This window comes from Ziziphus jujuba, chromosome 9 (genome assembly GCF_031755915.1).
Source record: "Ziziphus jujuba cultivar Dongzao chromosome 9, ASM3175591v1".
Taxonomy (NCBI): Eukaryota; Viridiplantae; Streptophyta; class Magnoliopsida; order Rosales; family Rhamnaceae; genus Ziziphus; species Ziziphus jujuba.
Window position 1 is genome coordinate 5,912,112 of NC_083387.1, and position 24,929 is coordinate 5,937,040.

At 32.9% G+C, this 24,929-nt stretch overlaps 2 protein-coding genes, 1 long non-coding RNA gene and 1 pseudogene across 4 annotated transcripts; all 4 read right to left on the bottom strand.

Annotated features, from left to right (window-relative positions):
• Positions 1 to 679: 679 nt before the first annotated feature.
• Positions 680 to 4,123, bottom strand: LOC107426452 (tetraspanin-18). 2 transcript variants are annotated; one of them, XM_016036644.4, is made up of 6 exons: positions 3,685 to 4,123; positions 3,053 to 3,152; positions 2,414 to 2,494; positions 2,201 to 2,305; positions 1,737 to 1,940; positions 680 to 991 (listed from the first exon to the last, which is right to left on the bottom strand). In XM_016036644.4, exons 1-6 carry the CDS (start codon positions 3,984 to 3,986, stop codon positions 917 to 919), a joined length of 867 nt encoding a protein of 288 aa, XP_015892130.3. In that variant the 5' UTR covers positions 3,987 to 4,123; the 3' UTR covers positions 680 to 916. The 2 variants fall into 2 exon arrangements, with proteins under 2 accessions (XP_015892130.3, XP_015892128.3); XM_016036642.4 differs by having other exon boundaries at positions 1,701 to 1,940.
• Positions 4,124 to 4,438: 315 nt separating this feature from the next.
• LOC107426483 (disease resistance protein At4g27190-like) lies at positions 4,439 to 10,300 on the bottom strand. The gene is made up of 3 exons (XM_060820351.1): positions 7,487 to 10,300; positions 6,099 to 6,797; positions 4,439 to 5,776 (listed from the first exon to the last, which is right to left on the bottom strand). Exons 1-3 carry the CDS (start codon positions 10,298 to 10,300, stop codon positions 4,856 to 4,858), a joined length of 4,434 nt encoding a protein of 1,477 aa, XP_060676334.1. The 3' UTR covers positions 4,439 to 4,855.
• A 3,517-nt stretch (positions 10,301 to 13,817) lies between these two features.
• On the bottom strand, positions 13,818 to 15,344 carry LOC132805361 (uncharacterized). The gene is made up of 3 exons (XR_009640744.1): positions 15,274 to 15,344; positions 15,002 to 15,099; positions 13,818 to 14,100 (listed from the first exon to the last, which is right to left on the bottom strand). It is a non-coding gene; the product is annotated as an uncharacterized LOC132805361 (long non-coding RNA).
• A 2,353-nt stretch (positions 15,345 to 17,697) lies between these two features.
• LOC107426485 (tetraspanin-20-like) lies at positions 17,698 to 22,367 on the bottom strand (annotated as a pseudogene).
• Between the last annotated feature and the right edge of the window lie 2,562 nt (positions 22,368 to 24,929).

Genomic DNA, 24,929 nt, shown 5'->3' on the forward strand with positions numbered 1-24,929 from the left:
ACTAGGCACAGTGGATACACAGAAATAAACAGAGAGAAAAATCATCATTGTATGTATGCATGTGTGTGTATATATATATATATATATATATATTTCAATTCAATTCATCGTATGACTTTGAGGCCATCCGTTCGTTGTTGGCAAATAACAGAATATTCGTGCCTAGCGGCCAAAGAGAGCATGTGTGCGTGACTTGTGAAAATAATCAGTGGAATAGAAGTAGCTGAGTTACTTATGACCCTCATGCCTAACACTACAGGTTGAGTTATGACTTGTAAGTCATGTCTCTTTCTCTTTAGATTATTGTGATCCTTATAAAATTAAAAGGAGATATCGTGAATCACTGCCGTGTTCATCATCCTCTGATTTTTATGTACTGAATTAATTAATTATTATCACCATGGAGCATGTAGTTCCAAGAATATGCTAAAATAAATATTTTTAAGAAACATGTCCATTTTGGAAGAACATGAAAGGGAATTATAGCACCATGGGGAAAAAAATGCAAATTCTGTTATTCCTCCTTTTTTGATCTTCTTCACCATCTTCAAAATAGCGATAGTCAATCTCTTTTTTAATGTTCTTCACCATCTTAAGAATAGCAATAGTAAATTTACAATAATTAATTTATACAAGAATTATAGACAAAAAATAAATAAATAAGTAAATAAACTTGAGATAAAGACGAATCACTCATGAATTCCTTTGAATCATAATTAGTACAATGTATTATTGGTCACAAGCTTTCTCCTTTAACAATTAATGACACATCTTACAGGACCATCTCATTTGTTTACATTGACAACTTAGTCAAAACACTCTCTATGCACATACGACTCCATAACTGCAGGAGCTGAACAAATAACAATCTGAAACTAGAGATTAAAGAACGACGACACATACACTGTGATTGCCTTCACTGGTTGGATTTCATACTTTTTGAGGCATTCTGATCCAGAGAACCGTATCTTTCAGCGGAGTTTAATCCATACTGCAGAACAAAGTACAGGAATGAATGGTTGAGAAAAGAGAGATAACTCATACTAGTGACATCATAAGCTTAACAAGCAAAAGTTACACATCTTTTATATATAGAAAGTACAAACTTAAAAGATAAAAATGAGAATCTAGCAAGTTGATATTCTTCTAAACAATCAGGGAACAAAGCTCACTTCTCTCTCATCTGGGAGAAGTGCAAATCAGTTAAAAAGGCAGTGCAGTTAAGCACATGGAGCTTATTCTGTTTTGACGAGTGGGACAGGATTATAACTGTCAATCATAATAATATTAAGAAACATACAAGAGCAACTACATACAAAATGAACCACTAAATAAATACCGCCTAACATTTCAGATATTGTAGGGATAAGTAACACTGCATTACCCATCCATACTATGAAAGCCAACTGCCATATCAACTTCAGAGTTCAGAGTCCACATTCATTTGCAAAATTACTATTATTCAATGCACAGTTTGAGCTATAATCTAGTAGTGTCTTGTTTCCTAATTTTTTAAAGTCTTATTTTATGCTTCTTCCTTCTTGTCAATTTGTTATAATCTAGAAGTGTTTGTTTCCTATATTTTAAGTCTTATTTTATGCTTCTTCCACCTTGTCAATTGTTTTTTTTCAAAAAAAATAAAAAATAAAAAATTAATATCGAATAAACAGCTTAACATGAAGGAGATAACGAAGCATTACTTTATTAGCCTCCGACAACTCTTCTGAACAAAATACCTTATCTCTTATCCGTGTGCTCCAAACGTCAGAGTGAGTCCCCCTGCCATCAACCTTGGTTGATCCAGATGCTTGGCTTGATTGTGGGTTAAGCAATGGCTCCCTAGTTGCAGCCCTACCATCGTAATCATCTTCACCATTGTAGTCAACTCTCCTAGTAGAAACCATGCCCCTCAGAACAATTGCTAACAGAAGTGATAATGCCTGAAATTATCATACAGAAGAAAAGTACATGAGAAGAATCAGGATCCAATTAACATATAACAGAACGAGGACGGTCCCTCCAAAAATACATAAGGAGATTATTTTTGTAAGAGGAAAAAAAAAAAAAAAATTCTAAAGTGGTCATCTCCATTGTTAGACATGAATGTTTAAAGAAAGCTCCATGTTAAGGGTAAAATGAAGAAGGAAATGAAAGGGAAAATACAATTATAAGGACAAGGATGGACACACGATTTACGTACCTGTATTACAAGGACGGTGATACCAACCCACTTACAAATGTCAACGTTGGCTTCAATGAAGGATCGAAGACTCTGAAGTTCACCAGTTGGGTCAAAGGGAAGATCCTGAGTAGTAATTAAACAAACTACTTAATGGGATACGTGAGATGCCAAGGAGGATTTACACCCTTGGATTCATATATTACCAAATTCAATACACATATAAAAATATACCTTTTCCCAACGATGATCAATTGCAATGAATGCCACCAAAGCTGCTTCTAATATAATGATTACAGTCATCAGCAGAGTATACTAAGGTTAAAGAATTAAGGAAAATGAGTGAGAAATGGAACAGTTTATGTAGCTAAATCTCTTTCAACTCAACTTGCAAAATAGAAATAATAGATATATGTGGAAGTAGAGGACACTAAGGTTAAAAAATTAAGGAAAATGAGTGAGCAATGGAACAGTTTATGCAGCTAAATCTCTTTAGCTCAACTTGCAAACTAGAAATAATAGATACATGTGGAAACTTATGATCAATGGCTGAGTTCTATTTAGTTTAGGTCTTCTGGTGAATCTCCCCATAAGCAATATAGATATTCTAGTTCACTGTTGTCAGGACTCTAAGATAAATAGAACAAAAACAGAGTCAAGCATATGTTGGTATTACACAATTGACTAGAGCCCTTTGTTCTCTGGATCCTTGCCTAGTTCAGAATATACATTCTTTTTTGTTTTTTTTAACTAAATTCACCTATAAAAACCAGACTAACAATAATTCATTAATTTTTAAGTTTATCATACGAGACACAAATAGAACCACTGCTTTAGCACACAACATTTAAGAAATGTATGCATTGAGGATACGAAACAGAGACAGCAACCATTAATTGCTTCAGCTGCAATGCAACCTATGAAAGTAACGCAACACAACAAAATGCCCACCCCCATGAAAGAGTAGATGAACCTGGCACCCAAAGAAAAAGCACCAACTTAATGATCAAAAAGTACACACTTTCGACCACAAAACCTTCAAGTTGACAGCATCAACCATCTTTAGAAGATTAAAAGCCACAAGAGGAAAACACCACCCAGGCAGAGAAGAACCAGCCGAAGAACTATAGCATAAAATTCAAAATAGTGATCATATCACAGAAAAAGGTCCCCAATATTTCCAGATTTCATTTGGAAAATTATCAAGCATAATTCCATTCACACGTGATTTAATAAAATAAATTTTATTTCACCCAATACTAAATTCCAAACCCTAAATCAAAGCCAGAAACATCAACTAATCCAGAACCGGAGTTAAATATATTTATTAGAATTCAGAAAAGTATAGCTATAGCAATAAATTTGAAACACTCAAAATCACTTTATTTTCCACGCAGTTCAATAGAAAGAAAAGCAAAAGCTAGCATGATTAGCTGAAACCCCTCCCACCCAAACAAAAAAAAGAAAAAAAAAAAAAAAAGGGAAAAAAAAAAAAGAATAGATACCAAGGAGCCGGAAGCTTGAAGGAAAGGAGGGTAAGGCCGAGAGTGCCATCGAATCCAGAAACCAAATCGACGGTGATCTGATCGGAAACAGCAGCGGATTCAGAGTGGAAAAAGAGGGACAGAGAGGAAGAATCAGGGGAAGGAGCGGAAGGTGGTGGGGAAATGGGTATGTGGTTTTCCCACTGATCCAGCATCCATACGGAGTAGAGTATGATGGAGACCCCTATGAATGCTTGAAGGAAATTCAAGAATTTCAGAACAAATGCTAATGATATGTGGCAACAATTCCAATTCCGCCGCATTTTGTGGGTTTGCGATTTCTGGCAGGCAGATTCAGCAATTCAAACCCTAACCCCTCAATTAATGCCACTTTCGCATTTTTTACAGTTTCTGGGGTCGACGAAGAGCTAATACCATATATATTAAAAAAAATAAAAAAAATTCTCTTCCTTTTTGTTATTATTTAAATTTTTTCGTGCGTCTGCTTTCTCTTAGCTATTGACTATTGCTTGTCTGTCTGGCACCCAAACTTTTGTTATTTGTCCAAATCCAATTTGGTAGCTTCCACGGTGGTTGGACCAGTATCATTGGCCAATTTTGGTCTTGGGGCTATGGAAACAAGGAAAAATGAACCCGCCACTAGTGCTTTTCTTTCTTTCAACTGTTTATTTAAGTCGACTAAAATAAGTAAGGAAAAAGCTCTGTTAAACAAAATTCACATTTTGACCAACACAAAAAAATAAAATAAAATAAAATAAAAAATCACATATTTACCCGAGTAGGCCAACTGGACAACAAAAAGGAAAAGCAACAAATCTTAAAAAAATACATACATATTTGTTAAACATTTTAAAATATCTCTAAAACCAAGGATTTTTTATTTTTTGAATGGGCTGACCATTTTTCTATTAAACAAAATAGGGGCATTGGGCAAAAGTTTTCCTTTTCTATATTGAAAACCTCAATGTTGCTTTGAAGGCCAAATTAGTCGGTCGTTGGTGAGGAAATCCATAAAAAATACAAGCTATATACATTAATTTAAAAACTTCGTTTTTGTATAAATAAAAAATAATAATAATAAATTGGAAATAAGTGCACACGTACCTGTTCTATTGAAATATGATCCTTAATAATTGTGAAACAGTGGCTATTACCACATTAAATACGGAAATCAATGTCGGAGCATTGGCTGATAATCAAATGAAAATTCTTCCGACAAGTTCCTCCTCATGATGGGGGACGCTTCCACAGCCAGTTGTTTGAGTGATGGCAATTCCATTACATAATTATTTCCCTGACAAAAACGCTTCATCCTGGGCAAAGCACAAAGACTCAGAGTCGCTAGTTGAGGGAACACAATCTTGTTGTTCATCATTGTTGTTGTTGCTTTTACTTCCTTCTCGTTTTCTTCGTTTGCAACCGCAGCTACAATATGCTCCATCATCATGCAGTTGAATATGTCCAGTGTTTGAAGTTGTTCCAAACCTCTAGTACCAAAGGAACCACTGAACACATGTCTCAATTTGTGGCAACGTGTAATTCCCAGATATTTAAGCTTTTTAAACATTGTTAATCCCAAAACTCGGCCTGCATGCTGCTCAGTACTCTTGATCTTTTCATGTATAGGTTGATCTTGATCTTTCTGATCATCTGTAGCTAATTTCCCCACAATTTCTTCCATCATGTCGCATCCTATTACGCTGACTTCCTCCAATTCGACAAGAAGCTCAGCGACGTCGGATGAGAAAAGGTATTTTAAATTGTGACATTCATATACAAATAATCTCTTCAGATTCTTAAAATCTCCTTCACCAATATTCTTCCATATTTGCTCCAGCTTTGGTATAGTCCGCAAAACCAATTCCTTCAAGCAATTCAACAGTGGAAGGACATCCACACTTTTCGGCCGCCGCTCGATGTGAAATATTGTTTCCAATGACTCACATCCACACAGTTCCATTCTTTCCAGATTGTTCATCCTATTCATCAAATGGGATGGAATGAAACCACCATCAACTTTGTCTGTCCATATGTATAGCATGTTGTCCATATCTTCGATAGTAAGGTTTACAAGTTTACTCATCATCATCATCTGATCAACCAACGGCCACAACATATATTAATTAAGTCATTTTATAAAATCAAATACAAATTAATTCTACCCCCTTGAAAAATAATATGCGACATATGTATATAAAGTAATAAATACCGTTAATCAAAGTTGGTGATCTAACAAAGTAAAAAGGTAAAGAAATACAAGATATATATCACGATCTGATTAACATAATTGGAGAACTAGAAGGCTGAAAATTTTGCAGCTAAATCTGAAAGTTGTCAGGAAGTGAACATCAATCATCGATGTCATACTCGATTGTTCACTCTGACAAATATGCAATCTAATTGTAAACACATACCTCATTCAGATTTAATACATCTCTTTGTTGAATAATGTTCATCTCATCAGTTGAATTAGCAATCAATGGGCCGTCTGACCCAGATGGCAATGTAGTTTTCGCAGATCCAAAACATGAAAGCCATCTACTAAAACCCCGATGAGAATCCATAGAGGTGCCACTGCCATCAGAGACGGTCTTCGTCTTAGGGACTGCGGAAGATGGTTTGGTGGTGAAATCCGTGGACTTCAGTTGTGAAGACGAGCTTGTATTAATCATATGATCCAAAGTCTTTACTTTCGGACACATGCGTATAGATAATATTTCCAAGGATGGCAATGCCAAAGTAGAATCCTCTGCGCTGAAAGTTGTGAAATTTGGCAGATTTTCAAGTTCCAATAAATTCAGTTTAGGAAACATCAAAACTATGCCTTTGAGGGCCTCTTCCATTTCTTCTTCTTTTTCCACAATACTTTCCATCATTGCACAACCTTTGACTTCTAAGGTTTCAAGGTTCACAAGCAGCTTGGCTATACAAGGCAAAAATAGATTTCTTAAACTGGTACAACGAACTACAAGCAACGATCTAAGATTCTGAAAGCCCGGAGTTGCTAGTAGCACAGATGAGGACCCAATATCCAGTTGGTCATATCGCTGACTCTGATCTGCAAATTTATCCATTTCGTGGGTGCTCATATCCTTCTTGTCAGCTAATACAACCTGAATTATATCACCGTGAGGCAGAAAACATTACGCAATTTGATATCAGAGAATATAGTAAATTTGGACATTCTAATACTTGATATATGCTACATTTATGATTTATTTAATTTAGGCGAAAAACATCATGGAACTCCGTTGAGTTATTATTAAAAAATAAAACAACACCCTCAAACTATGTAAATAACAAATAACTTACATTATAAGAATGTATGAAATATTGAACCCTCTGTACAATGAACTTAATTACCATGAAAAATAATAAGAAAATAAACTATTTAAAAAAAAATGTACCGATCATTCTACCTTTATCTTAGATTGCCAACATTTATATATTTTTCAAAGAAAAAGAAAATCAACAAACCTGATTAATATGTATTTAACATGAACATATATAATGTTAGTATATATTTTAATTTATATATTATTTATAATTGTTTATATATACCTTTTTCTTAAGTAATTATTTATAATTATTTATTTTTGGATTATAATAATCGTTTCATTACATAAGGATAGCATAGTTATTTTAATTAATTAACTTGTAATTAAATGGTTGTGTACTTCGTATATATATATATATATATATATTGGGTAGAGTTGGCGGCCAATTGCCACAGAAAAGAAAACTTGAAAATTATAAAAAATAAAACCGGCACGCATGGATTGGGTTGAAGAAGATAACATACCTTATTTCGGGAGGATATTGAGTTAAATCTTCTAAGCTTAGGTAGATCACCCAGCTTCAAATCTGTTAACTCAGGGAATAATCCAATCTCCTTAATTGGTTTCTCATCATCTTCTCCTATTTTTGATATAATTTCTTCTAGCTCATTGCATTCGGACACATCCAATCTTTGGAGAAGAGTCAGACCTCTTGCTATGGACATTGAGAAGATATTTTTCAACCTTGGGCATCCATCTAGAGTAAGAGATCTTAGTTTGCCAAAACTTGCAAGCAACGTGGAAGACGAACTCCTCAACGCCTCCGGACTATTTTTATGTGAAGGCTGTCCATGGCATATCTCTTTTAAATTCTCTAAATTCCCGATTCCAAGTGACTCCAATTGGGGAAAGACTGCTTCTGGTGTTTCTTTCCCTGACCAATCAACGATGTATTTCAGTTTCTCACAAAAACTGAGCTGCAATTTCTTCAAGTGTGCAAAACCGTTTATATCTAATTCACAAAGATCATTTTCCAAATTCATTAAATTCTCGAAAGCTGCATTATCTGTTTTCTGCAACAACGGGTAGAATACTCTACTTCTTTCATGTTCATGGAGTACCAAGGTATTTTCAAGTGGAAACGCATATCTTTCCTCCCAGTCAAGACGACCTTCAGATAAAATGAATATGAATTTTTTTAGATTGTCATAGGGAAACGCTGTCGCCATAGAAGCATAAGCTGGTATTTGAATTGCCAAAACTTTCAAATGTGATAATGCCTTTAGCTCAATTAGACTTGCAGTGGCTTCTTCTCTGTTTTCTTCATTAATCGATAGCCGTTCATCATCAAATGTATTTAACATGTACAACTCTTCCAGTCTAGATAAGCATGACAGAGTACCTCGCTCCATCCGCTGGATTGATCCGCATCCGCACAAATCTAACAACTTCAAATGCTTTAATTGTCCTACTTCTCTTGGAAAAATACGAATCTGGGACCCAACAAGGCTTAATATTTCTAGTTTCTCTAGACCTCCAATCATTGATAATCCTTCTATCTCGCTGCATCCATGAAGAATCAAGCTTCGAAGGTTTTTTAGGACTCCTAAAGATGGTGGAAGTGATAATGGCGTATCATTTTTAACCAAAGCTAAAACTGCAAGTCCTTTCATCCCTTGAAAAAAATTTCCTGGAATATTATCCTTACGATTCTCACGCCGTGAGGTGTAAAAGAGTTGTAAAAGCTTTAGATTTGTAAACTGCAAGAAATCAACAGGAAACTTGGGATTCTTACTGAACTGAAGTGAGATTCTGGAGTAATGTTCGTATGAATCTTTCTGAGGCCATTCATCCAAACCAACATCATATCTTACCAGCATAGGCTCATCTTTGCTTCCAATTGATATGGCAAAGTCCCGTACAACGTCGTGCATTTTGACACCATATTCCTCATCTGTATCCAACAACAAGAATGATCTTTTTAATTTGTCAACTAATGCAAGGACTCGGGTTCTTGCTTCCAGTATTGTATCAACGTCATCAAATAACTTTAGACCCATCCCATATGTCACCAAAAATTCGATTGGGATCTTAAAATCTTCAGGAAATAAACAACAAAGCAAGAAGCATGACTTTGCTTCCTTGCTTTCTAGATAATTGTAGCTAAACTCTATGCGTGAGAATACATGTTTATGCATTCCAGTAATGTCTCTTGGTGCAGATTTTTTAAGCTGTTGAAGCGCATCGGCCCAAACATTTTGGTCAACCTTGTTTTCCAAGGCCCTTCCAACAACAACGATGGCAAGCGGCAAACCTGCACATTCATCTGCTACTGCCTCTGCTATCGGATGCAACAGAGGATCATCCACACAACTGCCAGCTGATTCCCGGAAAAGCTTCCATGCCTCTTCTTTTGCCAAGTACGGCATTGGAACTTTCTTTTGGCATTTCATCTGCACGCATACCTCTTCGCTTCTGGTGGTGAAAATAAACTTGCATCTCTTATTATCAGGTCCCAAAGGAAGTCCAACCTTGTCGAAATCAAGCTTCTCCCAAATGTCATCCAATATCACAAGGATTTTTTTGCCATCCTTCATCATTCTTTGTCGAAGCTTATCTGCCCGTCCAGCTACACTTTCTTCATAGAACCTCAGACCTAGCTTATCTGCAATTTGGCCTTGAATTGCTTTCTCATCTGGTGTTTGAGAGACAACCGCCATTGCAAATTCTTCAAATAGCTTTTCAGCTTTTGCTCTTCCCATAACTTCTTCCACCATTTTTGTCTTCCCTATCCCTCCAGCTCCACAAATACCGATCATATTGATGTCATCATTCTTGAGAGCCTGCATGATATCCTCCATAACTGAGATTCTTGACGTCAAACCGGTAAAACCTGTTATGGAGGTAGAAACGTAGTCCTTATTTGGCGGTGCAGGGTATGCTACTGTGTTGAAATCATAATTATTCCCTTCTTGTAGGAGCTGAATGATGTCTTGAGTCATCTTGCTAGCCTTCTTACTCAATGAATACCGCAATTTCAGATTCAATGCATGTACATGTCTTGCTCCGATTCGATTCCTGAGAAATTCTCTTGCATTTTTCTCGGCCTGGTCCACATTTTTAAGCCATGTTACAACAGCAGGTACAACAACTTGTGCGTTCCTTTCGGCATGATCCACCAATGATTGCACTCCTTCTCTTTTATCCCCCAACCTCTTGAGTTCATCATCCAGCTTCTTAGTGCTTTCTTTGTAGCCAATCAAATAGACAAATTGTTGCCATATTGCTTCTACAGCATATTCTGCCAATTTTCCGGCAACTGAAGTAATAATTTCCATTTCACTTGCAATCCAAGAAAAGAACTCTATCAGAACTTTATTATTATTATTTTATTTGGGTGAATGAAGTCTATCAGAGCTTAACTATAGAAAAGATAGTAATCAAACAATGGCTACACCAATTAAAAAAATAAAAAATAAAAAAATTCAATTCGTTTTTTTTTTTATAAATTTTGTTCAAAAAGAAAGAAAATTATGACTTAGATGTCCTTTGATAACATAGTATTACTTTTCTTTATTTTATTTTTTTCTACCTAATTATGTGTCACTAGCTTATATCATGTGTTAGTTATTGATAATTATAGTTTGTTTGACATCTAAAACATCTAAAAACTTGAAGGAAAGAAAAAAATAAATAAAAAAATAAAAAAACAAAAACAAAAAAACTAAGACTATTTGATCTGTTCTCAATTGTGTGTATGTGTGTGTGTGTATGCGTATTTTTTTTCTTTTTTTCTTAGCTTTATAGCTAACTTGGATGCCCAATAAATTCTTACTACTACTCACAACACATGACATTAGCAAATTACACATAATGACCACTCAGTAAAACATGATATCAACAAATTACACATAAATAGATAGAGAAAAATAATAAAAACCAATTACATATACCAAACGACACCTTAAATATCCATAGTATGAATTGAAACAGGATTATCCGTTCATCTTTTAATAACGTACTAACATGTAACCACTGAGAGTTGGGGTAAGATTATTTCTCTCTCATTTTAATTTTAAAAGGTAAGATTATTTCTCTCTCATTTTAATTTTAAAAACTTTTTAAAAATAATTATCTTCTAACAAATGTCTATTAAATACAAAAGTCAACAATGATAGCTACGGAAAATTAAACTATGAAAAACTAGAAAAATAATAAAACCGCTCAAAAATCTGTACACATACTAACAAATTTGAAAAGAAGTATTTTTTTTTTCCTAAAAATAACAAAAAGTTACTAATACTAAATGTCAAGCATATATCATTCCTTTTAATCCATAATCCACATCAAACACTTCTTCGAGCTTTGAAAAAAAGCTTCTTTTGAGTAGAAATTGACTCCGTAATGGTAGAACTTGGTTTAAAAACCTCAAAAAATATGTTCAAAATGAATGGAAATTTTTTTCAAAAATCTATTTAAGTATTAAAGAAATCTGTGAAAACAATTTTTCTTTTCAAAAAGATTAAAGTTTAAAAATTTGTGCAAATACTAAAGTAATGTTTCCGAAATAAATTAATAATTATTATTTATTAGTTTTGTTCCGTATTTAAGTTTGAACTGAAACCTTTATAACATTTGTCTCTAAATATTCCATGTAAGTGCATTTTTATGTTTAAACAATTTTTTTGTTCAAGGTATTCAATTTTCACCTAAAAAAAATGTTAAGTATTCAATGTTTATTTATTTTTTATTTTTTAAAATTTTTAGTTGATAATTAGATTCATGAATATATATGCTTTTTGAAAGGAGATTCATGAATCTTTATAAGAAGTGAATAAAAGTTGCAATAAAGACTAGATTTATGTATTTATTATAAAATATCCTTAATTTGAAGTTTTAGAAACTAAAATGATAAACAATCTTAACTGTATGATAAGCTAGTAACTACATGTTATTAGATTATTAAAAGCTTAAGCAAAGCTCAAATGAAGGGAGGATCATGCTAAAGTGTGGAAGGTGGTCAAATTCAGATATGGATTTTCCTCAACTAAGCTTTACTTAAGCTTTGAAGTATTTAAGAGCGTCTCTAATGGTGCACAAAAATTTGCGTGAGCTTTCTCTCCTCATCTAAATTCTATCGAGGCGTTTTAAGAATCTAGTGACCATGTACAAAAATCTACACACATACTATAAAATTTTGAAAAGAAATATTTTTTCTTAAAAATTATAAAAAGTTCAAATAATTAGTATTTATACTAAATGTTAATTAAGCATATATCATTCCTTTTAAACCCTAATCCACATCAAACACTTCTATGAACTTTACCAAAAATAAAAAGACAAAAACAAAAAGCCTCTTCTTATCAGTATAAATGGACTCTGCATTGGAAAAACTTGGTTCAAAAACTTGGAAAATATATTCAAAGTGAATAAAAAATTACAAAAATCTGTTTAAGGATTAAAAAAATCTGAAAAAAGAAAAAATATACATTTTTTTTTCAAAAGGAATAAAAGTTTAAAAATTTGTACAAATACTAAAGTAATGTTTCCAAAATAAATTGAAAATGATTATTTATAGCTAATGTTATTCATTTTGTTCCCTATGTAATTTTAAACTTAAACCTGTTAACCTTATCTCAAAATGTTCCATGTCAAAATGCTTTTTATGTTACTAATTTTTTTTTTTGGTTCAAAATATTCAATTTTGACCAAAAAAAAAAATGCTAAGTATTCAATTTTTTTATATGTTTAAAATTTTTGTAGTTGATTAGATTCATGTATATATTTATAGGAGACTCATGAATCTATTTTTCTTTTTTTTTCCTTTTTTCAATCAAGCGATTCATGAATCTTTAAAAGATGTCAATATAGACTAAATTTATGTATTTACTATAAAATATTCTTATTTGAAAGTTTTAGAAATTAAAATGAGACAGAAACAATCTTAACCATGGAATTAGTAGCGACATGCCATTAGATCTTTAAAAGCTTAAGAAAAATTCGGATGACGAGATGCTCTTTCTTTATTTGAATTATATAGGTATATATATAAACTAGTATTAATAATATTTTTTTGAAGATAATATAATTTTAAATTTTTTTAAGACAATATTATTTTAATATTTTTCACATATTATTACATTAATATTTTTCAAAGAACATATTACTTATAATATTTTTTGAAGAAAATGTTAGATTTAATAATTAGATAGTAAAAATAAATTTTGCATAAATTATTTGGAAAATGATATCAGGAATATGCCAAAAGGTATTTTTGTCAAAAAAAAAATAATTTTAGCATTTAATTGTATAAAGAGGGCAAATAAGTTCATGCCAATTTTTATATAATATACCTTTTTCTATGAAATATATAAAAGTTTTGTTATTTATTATTATTGGTGACACGGTCTATATGGTAAATTTTAATTAATATATTTAATTTTATTATTTTTTATTTTAAAATTTTAAAATAAATTTTTAATTATAAATATTTAAATTATCATTTGATATATAAATCTAGTCAATAATCATTTACCTCTGATAATAAATAGTAATTTATTATATATAATCGTTGTATATAGACCTTTTCGGTGAAATATAATTTTTTTAGAATATCCCTCGGAGGCCCTAGAGCTCCACCTTTTTCTTTATTTGAAAAAAAATAAAAAAAAGGTCCAAATTTACTATTTCTTTATACTTTATATAGTTTTCTTTCACTAGGCTGTAAATTCCAGAGCATTACCACGACAAAATTTTAGCGCAGACGTTTTACGTTTAGAAGTTTGTAAAAATAAATTAAAAAATAATAATAATATACAAAAAAAAAATAAGAGAAAAAAAATATTATGCCGGACTAGTAAAAAAAATTTACTTAAGAAATGATCTCCAAAAATTTACTCCATATCTAGTGTACAATTTCTGTAGCAAAATATCACATAATTCTCATATCTGGTGTGATTATGTCGTTTTTCTTCTTCTTGTTTTAGTCATTAATAAATCCTTGCAAGACTTTCCGTTAACACCTTGTAAAATTAATATTTCGGAGTCACTGCTGTCTTGGAATAATATCTTAGATCTCTACTTAGCACTAAGCTGTAGCCCCTGAATGAATCAGAGATTCTATCTCTGTTAGGTGTTGCTGGAGGGATTAAAAATGGTTCGAATTAGTTTTAACATTGATAGTAGCTGTTTAATGAGTTTAACTACTTTCATTTGATACTTTGTAATCAAACATTTAGATTTGTTCAGTATTTCGTAACCAAATATGACATGTTTAAAACTTTGTAACAAAAAATAACATTACTAAGTTGGTGGTAACATGAAACTAAATGTTTTTGTAACAAAAAATAACATTACTAAGTTGTTGATAACATGAAACTAAATATTCTAAGTGTCTTCGGCTAACCAAGCTAAACATTGTCTCTGATCACCGTGTAGTATTATTGAACATTTATTTTTCAATAATTATAGAGAATAAGATTTATTGCTATGCTTAGATCGAATTTTTGTCATTTAAGTTTCAATGAAAACTACAAAAATATTTCCCTCATCTTTCACCTATATTTCAATTTGCCCCTAAAATAAAAGCAATTTTCCCCTCTAAGCTACCATACACACACACACACACACACACACACACACACACATATATATATATATATATATACTCTCTTATATACAGATCAAGTATAACAACTTAACAGCAAATTTGAATTCAAAAGCCACAAATTTTTCAACAATTATCTGAATTTGATCTCTTTCAACAATTATCTGAATTTGATCTCCTCCATCCAATATCCTCCCCCCCCCCCCCCCCCCACAAAAAAAAAAAAAAAGAAACAAAAAAAAAAAAAGAAGAAGCTCAAGAATGAAATTAACGTATGACAAATAAATTACTCATTATTAAGAAATAAATAATAACTTTTAGAAAAGTTCTGAAAAAACTTCTTTGGATACTCACCTATTTAGACCCAAAATGTGAACAGGGTATAACAGAGCAAAACTGTAAAAGAAAGACAGGGTTTGTCATGAGTACATACCTTGAGCCGAGAAGGACAAGGTTAGCGTGCAAAGTAGCAGTCCGTCCAGTCCTTTTGCAAACAATTTGCGTCCCAGGAGATCGAACACACTATATCACCTAATATACGAATAATTAATAACCATTTGAAAATTCGTGAAAAAAAAATAAAAATAAAAAACTTAATTTCCCATATGCATATGGAAAACAGTGGACATTACCAATTTACCACCGCACCATCACATTAAGGACAGAATTTTGGTAACTAAAAGAAAGACAGTTTCTCTTACATACCTTCAGCAAAGAATGCGTCCTTTACAAACAATTTTGGAAGAGTGGAGATGGAACAAAGAAATGGCATTATTTATGTATGATATCACCTTCACAAGGGAAAAGTAATAGAATCGGCTTTCTGAAACCATTACGCAATTCCTTGATTTATTTTCAAGCCAATTACATATTTTACGCAATTCCTTAATTTATTTTCAAGCCAATTACATATTCTTTAACCCTTTACTTTTGCTCTAGTACAGACAATGCATGGCTTTATATATATATATATGTAATACCAAAATTACCCAACACTTCTTCCAATTTGTAGTATAAAGTTCGCTTTAATTCCAAAGATGAACCACCAAACCAATTACGATACCCAATTTTATACATACACAAACGCAACAACTACTTAGTAATTACCCGCCATGATATCAGAAATCTCAATGAAGTCTTCTTCACTACTCAATCAATCTCCGAGATTTTAATTTTAATATTTACTTTAAAGTTAAAGAATCCAAAAACAGTATAAACTTTTTTTGTTGAGCTGAAAAAATTATAAACTTAACTATTTAAAAATAAAAAATAACCATCAAAGTGCATATTGATTCAATATTAAAATTTGATAATTGTCATTTTATCATTATTGATAAATGGAAACCAACACTTAAAATATAGAATTTACGTTGAAATCGTGCACATTGATTCAATATTAAAATTTGAATATTATCATTTTATCATTACTGATAGGTGGTAACCAACAATTAAAATATAGAATTTACGTTGGAATCAAAATCAAAGTTATGGCATTCAAATTGAAAAAATGAAAAATCTAAGTTTTGGTTTGAAATTGAAGGGAAAATAAAAGTCCAAAGAATACCATTTAAATGAATCCTGGAAAACAATATATTCAAATTTTACAATCATTATGTTTTATAATTTTTTCCTTTTATACTATCAAATTATTATTGTTACTTGTAAATTGTGATTTATCCAGAAACAAATCGAATAGTACATAATGATTAGAGACATGTTTAGCTTTGTTGGCAGAACATTCATAAACGTTAGAACATTTATTTTCATGTTATCAACAACTTAGTAAATTTTTTTTTTTTTTGGGTGGGTTATGAAAAGTTAAACACGTCATATTTCATTACCAAAAACAGCAGAAGTCCAAAAACAGAAGAAGTCTAAATGTTTGATTATAAAGTATCAAACGAAAGTAGATAAACTCATTAAAGGCTACCATCAATGTTAAAACTCATTCAACCCATTATTAATCCCTCTAGCAACAGCTAACATAGACTCTCATTCATTCCGGGGCTAACAAACTTGGTCATTAGACGCCTAATCTTTTTCCCTTTTTTTTTTCTTTTTCTTTTTTTGGTCGCTTTTCTTATTTCTTATTTTTTGGGTTTTTATTTCCTCTTAGCTGTTGGCTATTGCATGTATGGTACTGAAGTTCTAAACTGCTTTTTGGAAGGGAACATTTCTAACATCAATTTGCACCACACATCCTGAAAACCGAACATTCCTCTTAGCTATTAATGCTGCACATTTCTAAAGAGAAATTAAAAATAAATAAATATTTTTTTAAAACTATTTAAGTGACAAGTAAGGTATGGAGAGAGCAATGTCAATTTTTCACCGCACATCCTAAAAACCGCGGTGCACCATCCCATTGAAAAATTGAGGGTGTCGGCGGACTCGAGATAAATCCTTAAAGTTCGAATTGGGGACGGGTTGTGACCGAAGAATAAAGAACCTGGTTTGAACCCGATCTATATATATTTACTTATTTTTTTTTTATATTTTATATATTTGGACTCTTGTATTTTTTAAGAATATATTTTATTATAATTACAAATTTGAACCTTGATGTATTTTATTATATTTTTATTACAGTTATTTTATTTACATTTTATTCATAAATTTTTTTTTTATATAAATTTCTCAAAAAAAGTTATATCAATTATAAAAAAATAAATAGAAAAAACTGCCCTATCGCGTCACCTATTGGAAAATACCCATCCTCCCCTCACCTCTAAAGAAACGAAAAAAACTGCCGGGACGGGATGGAAAATTCTTCGTAGAAATAAGGACGGGATTTTGAAAACCAATCTCGTCCTACCTGTTGACATTCTTACATGGAGATTGATGAAGATATATTATATAAGTGTTTAAATTTAACTTGATTTCTTAGAATATTCATGTGTATAAGTATTTACGTTTGACTTGACTTCCTAGAACATTAATGTGTATAAGTGTTTTAACTTAATTTTCTAGAACATTCATGAATGATTTAGTTGGCCAATGAACTGAACTTGTACTTGTATAAATAGGAAGCTATTGCTTCCACAATATATATCACAATTACACTAAAAGAGAAAAAAAAAAAAAATTGGCCATACTTTATATTTCTTTCACCGCCGAGAGTATCCCACCTTTTACACAAATAATTCAACTTATTTCAACTTCCTTTGTCACCTAAATCAAAATACACTTCAACAAATTCCATCATAAACTTATGTTCAATGGTTCAGTTCCACTTAGTTAATATCTTGTGGTAAATCTCTCCACAAGCAATACAGATATTCTAGTTCACAATTTTGTCAGGACTCTAAGATAAACAGAACAAAAACAAACGGTTTAAAGCATATTAGTTGTAGTGGTATTACACAATTTACTAAAGCCCTTTGTTCTCTGGGTTACCTAGCCCAGAATATGTAATTTTTATTGTTGTTTTTAGCCAATTTCACTAAAAAAAAAGAGTAATAATAATTCATTAGTTTACAAGTTTTATCATAAGAGACAGGGAGGAATCACTGCTTTAGCACACAATAGTTGAGAAATGTATGCATTGAGGATACGAAACAGAGGCAGCACCCATTAGTTGCTTCAGCTGCAATGCAACCTATGAAAGTAACGTAACAGGACAAAATGCCCACTCCCGAGTAGATGAACCTGGCAGCCAAAGAAAAAGCACCAATTTAATGATCATAAGTACACACATTCAACCATAGGCCCTATTAGGTTTACAGCATCAATAATCTTTAGAAGATTAAAAGCCATAATAGGAAAACACCCCCAGCTGAATAATAACAGAAAAGAACCAGTCAAAAAGTAGCGAACACATCACAATAAGAAAGGTCTCAATATTTCAAGCTTTCATTTGGAAAATTATCCAATAAAACCCACACAATATCTAATTCAAATAAGCTAAGAAATTCACCAAAAAAAAGAAAAAATAGAAATCACTACCAATTAAAGACAGACCCACGCAATTTACATTTACCAACAAAAAGTTGAATAGCTAAAAAATAATAATAATAATAATAAATAAAAAAATAAAAGAGAGGAGAGACAAAGAGTTTAAATTTAATGATCATAAATTCTTATTTCCATTTAAAGCTGAATTCCATTCACACCTGATTTAATAACATAAGCTTTATTTCACCCAAGACAAATTCAAAAACCCTAATCAAAGCCAAAAACAGCAACTAAACCAGAACTCAACTGAAATATGTTATCAGAATTCAGAAAAACATAACTATAGCATTAAATTTGAAACACTCAAAAATCACTGTATTTACCACCTACTTTAATCAAGAAAAAGCTAGCATGATTAAAGTTGAAACACCAAAAAAAAAAAAAAAAAAAACTAAACTATAAATACCAAGGAGCTAGAAGCTTGAAGGAGTGCAAGTCAAGGCCGAAAGCTCCATCAAACCCAGAAACCAAATCAACCTTAAAATTCAAGGGGGTAGTCTGATCGGAAATGGCATCGGAATCAGAGTGGAGGAAGAGGGATAGAGAGGAAAAATCAGGAGGAGAGGAAGGTGGTGGTGAAATGGGGATGAGATTTTCCCACTGATCCACCATCCATACGGAGTAGAGTACGATGGAGACCCCTATGAAAGCTTGAAGGAAATCCAAGAATTTCGGGACAAAAGCTAAGGATATGTGGCAACAATTCTGCCACATTTTGTGGGTTTGCAATTTGTGGCAGCAGATTCAGCAACTCAAATCCTAACCCCTCAATTAATGCCACCCTTCCATTTTTACAGTTTGTGAGGTCGAAGAAGAGCTGAAAAATTAACAATTTGAAACTAGAGATTAAAGAACGACGACATATACACCCTGATTGTCCTCACTGTTTGGACTGCATACTTCTTGAGGCATTCTGATTCAGAGAACCGTATCTTTCACTGAAGTTTAATCCATACTGCAGAACAAAGTACAAGAATAAATGGTTAAAAAACGATAGATAACTCATACTAGTAACATCATAGGTATACCAAGCAAAAGTTATACATCTTCTATATATAGAAAATACAAACCTAAAGGATAAAAATAAGAATCTAGCAAGTTGATATTCTTCTAAACAATCTGGAAACAGAGCCCACTTCTCTCTCTTTCCTGCTTCACATGGCCCAAATACACAGTAAAAATGGGAGGAGTACTTATCAGTTAAGAGGCAGTGCAGTTAAGCACATGTAGCTTATTCGATTTCGACAAATGGGATGGGATTATAACTGTCAATCAAAATAATATTAAGAAACACACAAGAGCAACTACATACAAAATGAACCACTAAATAAATACCACCTAACAATTCAGATATTGTAGGTATAAGTAACACAGCACTACTCATCCATGCTATGAGTGTCAACTGCCACATCTACTTCACAGTCCACATTCATATGCAGAATTACTGTTATTCAATGCACAGTTTGCTCCATATATTTCCCATCATATGCTATAATCTAGTAGTGTCTTGTTTCCGAAAAATTTTACGTCTTATTTTATGTTTCTTCCTTCTTGTCAACTTATTATGATCTAGAAGTGTCATTTTTCCTATGTTTTTAAGTAATATTTTATGCTTCTTCCTTGTCAATTTGCTTTTTCAAAAAAAATAAAAGAACTGATATAAAATAAACAGCTTCAGCTGGCTACATGAAGGAGATAACGAAGCTTTACTTTATTAGCCTCCAACAACTCTCAAACATAGTACCTTATCTCTTATTCATGAGCTCCAAATGTCAGAAGAAGTCCCGTTGCTGTCAACCTTGGTTGATCCAGATGCTTGGCCTGATTGTGGATTAAGCAATGGCTCCCGAGTTGTAGCCCTACCATTATAATCATCTTCACCATTGCAGGCAACTCTCCTAGTGGAAACCATTGCCCTCAGAACAATTGCTAACAGAAGTGATAATGCTTGAAAGTATCATACAGAAGAAGAATACATGAGAAGAATCAGGACACAATTAGCGTATAACAGAACGAGGACAATCCTTGCAAAGATACATATGGACATTATTCCTATAAGAGAAAAAAAATAGGAAAAAAAAAATCTAAAGTGGTTATCTCCATTGTTAGACGATTGTAAATTTTAACACAACTCCTTGTTAAGGAAAAAAAGATAACGACAAGAAAGGAAAAATGCAATTATAAGGGGATGGATAAACATACTACTAACATACCTATATTACAACAACAGTGTTACCAGCCCACTTATAAACGTCGACATTCGCTTCAATGAAGGATCGAAAGACTCAGAAGTTCACCGGTTGGGTCAAAGGGAAGATCCTAAGTGGTAATTAAACAGACTAGTTAATGGGATATGCAAGATGCCAAGGAGGATTTACGCCCTTCATATATTACTGAATTCAATAAACATATAAAAAATATGCCTTTTCCCAACAATGACCAATTACAATGAATGCCACCGAAGCTGCTTCTAATATAACGATTACAGTTATGAGCAGAGCATACTAAAATTAAAGAATTTAAGGAAAATAAGTGAGAAATGGAACAGATTGCGTAGATAAATCTCTTTCAACTGAACTCGCAAAATAGAAAGAATAGATACATGTGGAAACTCATGATCAATGGTTCAGTTCCATTTAGTTTAGATCTTGTGGTAAATCTCTTTATAAGCAATATAGATATTCTAATTCACTGTTGTCAGGACTCTAAGATAAACAGAACAAAAACAGAGTCAAGCATATGGTGTTATTTCACGATTGACGAGGAGCCCTTTGCTGTCTGGGTCCTTACCTAGCTCAGGATATACATTCTTTTTTCATTTTTAACCAAATTCACTTTCATAATTAAAAAAAAAAAAAAACAGTAATTCATTAATTTACAAGTTTATCATAAGAGACAGAGAAAACACTGCTTTAGCACACAATAGTTGAGAAATGTATGCATTGAGGATACGAAACAAAGGCAGCAGCCATTAATTGCTTCAGCTGCAACGCAACCTATGAAAGTAACGCAACACAACAAAATGCCCACCCCATGAAAGCACCAAAAGAAAAAGCGCCTACTTAATGATCATAGGTGTACACTTTCAACCAAAAAACCTTCAAGCATTTAGCATCAACCATCTTTAGAAGATTAAAAGCCATAAGATGAAAATACCACCCAGGCAGAGAAGAACCAGCCGAGGAACTATAGCATAAAATTCAAAATAGTGATCATATCACAAAAAAGGGTCCCAATATTTAAATCTTTCATTTGGAAACTTATCCAATAAAACCCCACTCAAAATCACTTAATTTACCAGCCAGTTAAAAAGAAAAAAAATATATATATATATATATATAAATACCGAGGAGGAGGAAGCTTGAAGGAGTGCAAGTCAAGGCCGAAAGTGCCATCGAACGCAGAAACCAAATCAATGGCAAAATCCAAGGGGGTTATCTGATGGGAAACGGCAGCCTATTCAGAGTGGAAGAAGATGGACAGAGAGGAAGAATCAGGGGAAGGAGCGGAAGGTGGTGGGTAAATGGGGATGCGATTTTCCCACTGATCCAGCATCCATACGGAGTAGAGTATGATGGAGACCCCTATGAATGCTTGAAGGAAATTCAAGTATTTCAGAACGAATGCTAATGATATGTGGCAACAATTCCGCCGCATTTTGCCGGTTTGCGATTTCTGGCAGCAGCTTCGGCAATTCAAACCCGAACCCTCCAATTTGGCTGCTTCTGCGGTCACCGGACTAGTATTTCTTCGGCCAATTTTGGTCTTGCGGCCGTGGAAACAAGAAAATCGAATCTGCCATCGACGCTTTTATTTTATTTTATTTTTTCAATTTAATACTATTATTGAAATCGACTAAAATAAGTTAAAATAAAGCTTTATTAAATAAAATTCACATATTTACCATGAGGATATTTGAGATAACCGAGCATATAGTTGAGATAAAAACTTAAGACTGTAGAACAGCATTATTATCAGTGTAGACAATATCATCCACATAGATCGGCACATATAGAAGTTGGCTATTATGATGACATACGACTAGAGACAAAGAATGTTTGAACTCAAATCTGTAATAATAATTGTTTTAACTCAGTATACTAAGCTTTTGGTGTTTGCTTGAGTCCATAAAAGTTATTTTTCAGTCAGCAAACATGATGTAGTTTATATGAATTAATGAACCTATGCAGTTGCTTCATATATACTTATTCATGAAGGATGCCATAAAAGAAAACATTGTTAACGTTTAGTTGTAGTATTGGCATTTAATCATGGCAATGCTAAGAACAAGTTGAATGGTGGCTGGTTTGATTATCGAACTGAACGTGGCAAAATAATCTACACCAGGTCATTGGTTCTATCATTTGGCAACAAGAAGAATCTTATATAGATTGATTGAGCCATTGGCATTCCATGTGATACGAAATATCCATTTGCACCTGTTTACATTTCAAGTAGTGAATGAAGGCACTATATGTAACACCCCGTTCCAAAATACATTGGAATTTGTGCACGTTGACCGTATGGGTCAAAATTTTAACTTTTTGTTTCGGATAGAATTTTTCTTTGACCGGAGTACCGTTGCAAAGTACGCATCGATCCAAATTCATAGACTAGTGGCACACCCAAAACAGATATGTGATTTATAAGTTATGGCTCTACAAAGTTTTTTAAATACTATATTATTTTAATATTATTATTATATATATATTTATTTTCTTTTTCTTTCTTTCTTTTCCCCCACATGGGAAAATGCCCCCACGGTCTTCTTCTTCCATTCTTCTTCTTCTTCTTCTCTCTTCATTTCTCTTTCTTGTCAATCTCTCTCTCCCTCCTTACTCCATCTCTTCCGGCCACCACACGGCTACATGCGCCGGACGGCGTGGTGGCCCATGGCTGGACGAGTTCGGGCACCAAGTCACCGGCCAGTTGGCCAGTGGACATGTTGGGATCGATGCCAAAGCCGGTGGTCGGTGAGATGGTGGTTGGTTGGTTTTCCGGCGGCCACCGGTCCCGTGGTTGGTCCTTCCCTCTAGCTTTCAACCCCCTAGTTCCAAAAATAACCTCCATTTCCCCAAATTCTGAGCCGTTTGTGAGATAGAAAAGGGGAAAGTTTGGCCGAAACCTTCCGTCCACTTTTCGGCCATCTCCAGTTGAGTTGAATCCAACAGAGGTCGATAATGTGATCCTCATCCTCTTAGCTTTCCGTTGATACCTTAATTCCGAATTTTGGACATTGTTTGTGTTAAACCCCTGGGTATGGGGTATTATTTATCCGAATAAAATATAATATTAATTTATTTGACCATGTGTAATATTATTATTCTAGGAGCACGTGTGAGTCGTAGAATTGATCCTATTGAGGATTTTGGTTGGATTGAGTGCTCGAGGTGAGTGACCCACCTTTAAAATTATTTTGGGATGTTAAAATATATATTTTGTGTTAATTGGTTATTTGAAGAATATGTTTTATGTGTTGAATATTTAGTAAATTTATATTTGGAATTTTGATGCAAAAATTGAATGAATTATAATTATTTGTGCATCAAGAAATATTTTGATTTCAAGAATTTTATGCATATGGGATTTTGTTAATGATTGTTAAATTTTATTGTTGGAATATTGTGTAATTAGAAATGCTTTCATGTGAATTTTAATATATGTTTAATATTTGAAGAAATTTCCATTTAAGTTTACAATGCCGATTTATGATGGTTTTAATATATGTGTTGTTGCCAAAAATGTATTTGGGATTTTAAAGGAATCATGGTTTAGGGTTTTTAATTAATTATTGTTGAGTTTGATGTTGATTTTATAATGCATAACAAATACGTTTACATTATTTTAAGAATATATGAATTTCATGTGGTTTTAATATTATTTTTGGCATGCTTTGATTTGAAAGATTTCAAGAAAAATATTGATTTAAGTTATGGTGCTTTCAAAATATATATTTTTGCACTTGAAATATTATCTGGTGGATTTTATGATATGGAAAATATTATATATTATCAACGGATTTATGCTGGTGATATTAAAGAAAAATGTGGAAATGTGAATTTGAAAAGTGATATAATTCCTACGGTGAGTTTTGGAAAAATTATTATTTTTAAAATAATATAGTTATTTGTTTTAGACGTACTCATACAGTACTGGTATTCTGTACTATATATATGAATGGGCGCGCAAGTTATAATGTCTCCCGTGAATTACCATCGGACCGAGAGCAGGCAAGTTTTATATGGTGCACATAAGTCGCCCCCTCCATGGCCAGGATGACGGTTTATGCAGTGGCGCTATTGGGATGCCATGCGACCTGATACCTGTTTCTCTCTTTAACCTCTTGTCTAGCGGTGCTTGGGACGCTGGGTAGCATTGATGCCACTGGTATATAGTGGATGCATCAG